General features: G+C 37.1%; 1 protein-coding gene across 1 annotated transcript; it reads left to right on the top strand.

The window, feature by feature from the left end:
• Positions 1–587: 587 nt before the first annotated feature.
• Positions 588–1,523, top strand: LOC309401423 (olfactory receptor 14A16-like; the record flags this gene model as incomplete). Its single annotated transcript, XM_081970490.1, has 1 exon — positions 588–1,523. The coding sequence occupies one exon, from the start codon at positions 588–590 to the stop codon at positions 1,521–1,523; it is 936 nt and encodes a 311-aa protein (XP_081826616.1).
• Positions 1,524–3,093: the final 1,570 nt, after the last annotated feature.

Raw genomic sequence — 3,093 nt, 5'->3', positions numbered from 1 at the left:
TATGTAGAAAAAGAAAGAAATTTAAATATGTGCAACAACTCAAAGGAAGATAGAAAATGCACTGTTGTGAAAGAATGCACAGCTTAGAATTTGTTAAATTTTACACAAAAACATGCATATAAGCACACAGAAAATTATTCTTAGTAAGGTTTTCTTGCATGGTTGAATGGAGCAATGAGAAGGTGGATGCAGTATAGATGAACAAAGGGACACATAAATCACTCATATTTAAGACCAACAGTCGAAGCTTTTTATTTCATCATATGAACTGATCATTTGAAAATCATTTCAGCAGAAAAGGAATTAATTTTCAAAAAGGAAGAGAGATAACCCAGTAGAGTATGATGCTAAAGATGAAGCTATAATTTGATGTACCTATGGAAGATCACTTGGGAAAGGAAAATAATTAAATGTAAACATACTTTATTCATGTGGATTGAGTAACAAATTATTACAAAATAATATTTATAATTAATGTTTAAATGAAAATATTACTGCAAACAATTAATTGGTAATATTGTTCCAAAATGTTGTGCTGCAATAACTATTTTTAACCCATTCTTTACAGATATACTGAAATAAGTATAATGGGCAACAAATCCATTATGACAGATTTCCTCTTAATGGGATTTTCAGACGATCCAGATATGCAACTTTTCTATTTTTTTATGTTTCTCTTTGTTTATTTAGCAGCAGTAGTGGGGAATTTTCTCATCATCTCAGCTGTGGTCTTGAATCAACATCTTCATACACCCATGTACTTCTTTCTGGTCAATCTATCATTTGTAGATATTTGCTACATCTCTACTACAGTTCCCAAAACAATAGATGTTTCAGTTACAAACAACAAAATGATTCCTTACGCTGGATGTGTTGCACAAGTCTTTTTAGTTATTACATTTGTTGGGGCAGAGATTTCCTTGCTTACTATCATGGCTTATGATCGGTATGTTGCCATCTGCCATCCTTTGGAGTACAGATTGATTATGAACTGGAATGCCTGCATCCAAATGGCAGCTATTGCATGGATATCCACTCTGATTCATGCAGTGTTAGAAACCAGTTTGACTTTTCAGGTGAACTTTTGTGGATTCAATATGATTGGGCAGTTTTTTTGTAATGTGCCTCAGTTACAAAAAATAGCTTGTACTGATTCAAAAGGTCACCAAATTTTAATTTTTCTGATTGGGCTCAGTGTGAATTCATTTTGCTTTGCATTCATTTTGACATCTTATTGCTATATTTTCTCTTCTGTATTGAATATCCCATCAGTTCAAGGAAGACACAAAGCTTTCTCAACTTGCATTCCCCATCTCACTGTTTTTGCGTTGTTTGTTATTACAGCTGTTTTCTCATTTTTGAGACCAAAGTCACTTTCCTCCCCCAAAGTAGACTTAATTTCTGGAGTTTTATATACAATTTTGCCACCTATTTTTAATCCCATAATTTATAGTCTGAGGAATAAGGATATCCAAAAAGCTGTGTTGAAAATATCACAGAAATTAAAAGAATTTATGGGTTGAATGTGAACATTCTTATAATGACATGAAAGTAACCCCTAATTAAGTAGGTGAGTGGTGACTGTATAGGATTTGTAGGAGAGATTGGTCCAGAAGATGGCCCATGGCAAATGCAATGATGTTCTTGTTATTTATATGTCAATAAATAAATAAAGCCCTGGTTTCTTTCTATTTGCTATGTTACTTCTTTGTAAATGGTAAAGAATGCATAGCTAAATATATAAAGATTGTGTACAACAGTTATTCTATTGCTATTTGCAAGTCTTTGGATTTTGTTAACTTCTCCAGTTCTCTCTCTTTTATTCTGCTGCCTCTAGGTACTGCCACTGCCACTGCCACTGCCACTGCCACTATCCAGAGTTTTTTGTCTTTCTCATTGACAAGTATTATTATAATCATCTTTATCATTATCTTGGTTTGCAATAGACACCTTTGAGATTTATTTGAGGTGGATTGGAGAGTACTTTGTTGGGGAAGCTGGGATAGATGTTCACAGTAGGAACCAAATGCAGAAAGTAATCTTTTCAGTCCTGGTCTTGCAAATGAAAGGAGAACTGCATCATCAGCATAAAGAAGAAGTGGGATCTTTGTAGTTGTCAGCTTCGGGGCATGGGACTCAATATGTCCCATGTAACTGGCCAGGTTAGATAAACATATATTAAACAGAAGAGGAGCCAGAACACATCCCTGCCTTACTCCATCTTAATCGGGATAGGATTAGAGAGTTCCCCTTGCAGGCCACCTGACCAGGCTGGAGGTCTGATTGTACAAGGATCTAATTAAGAACAACAGACGTCTGTCGATGGAACTTTTAAGCAGTTTTGACCACAACAGACCCCTAAGGACTGAATCAAATGCTGCCTTTAGGTCAATAAAAGCAGTGAAGAGTTTGCCACCTGGTATAGTAGTATATTTGTCGACCAGGTGCACTAGGACAAAGCAGTGATCCAGTGTGGCACAACCCACTTTAAACCCAATTTGTTCGGCACCAATAATATTGGATTCCTCAGCCCAAGAGAGGAGTCTGCGATGGAGATATTTAGAGTACAATTTCCCAATAATGGAGAACAGGCTTATGGGGCGGTAGTCAGATGGATTATTTCTATTTCCTCTTTTAAAGACTGGCAGAATAATTGCTGAGCTCCAGGAGGTAGGTATCCTGCCAGAGGAATTAATACACGTAAAGGGCCTTGCCAAAAGAGGAATCTATAATACAGGATTGGATTTTAGCAGATCAGGGGGAATAACATCAGGGCCAGGAGCTTTGCCTGACCTGAGTTCAGAGATAAACTCGGTGATCTCAGCATGAGTCACAAGTTTCCAGTCAGGGGCTATAGAGGCAGACATAGGTCAGGCATGGTCAAGCTTGCTGATGCCTGGTAAATTGCCAGGAAATGATTTTCCCAGTTTCTGTTAGAGATACAACAGAGAGGGAGTTCCTGATGGCCCGGCAAAGAGCTGGCAGGAATTTGCCAAAATAGTCGGATATCCTTCTGCTGGATGAAAAGGAGATGTAGATCCCACTTCTCTCTCTCTTTAGTTTTCTTTTTCTTAGCAATTAATCCTTTGTACT

This window comes from Natrix helvetica, assembly GCF_964273705.1.
Source record: "Natrix helvetica genome assembly, chromosome: Z".
NCBI lineage: Eukaryota > Metazoa > Chordata > Lepidosauria > Squamata > Natricidae > Natrix > Natrix helvetica.
The sequence above is the reverse complement of the archived record's forward strand: the minus strand, read 5'-3'. Positions and strand labels throughout refer to the sequence as shown.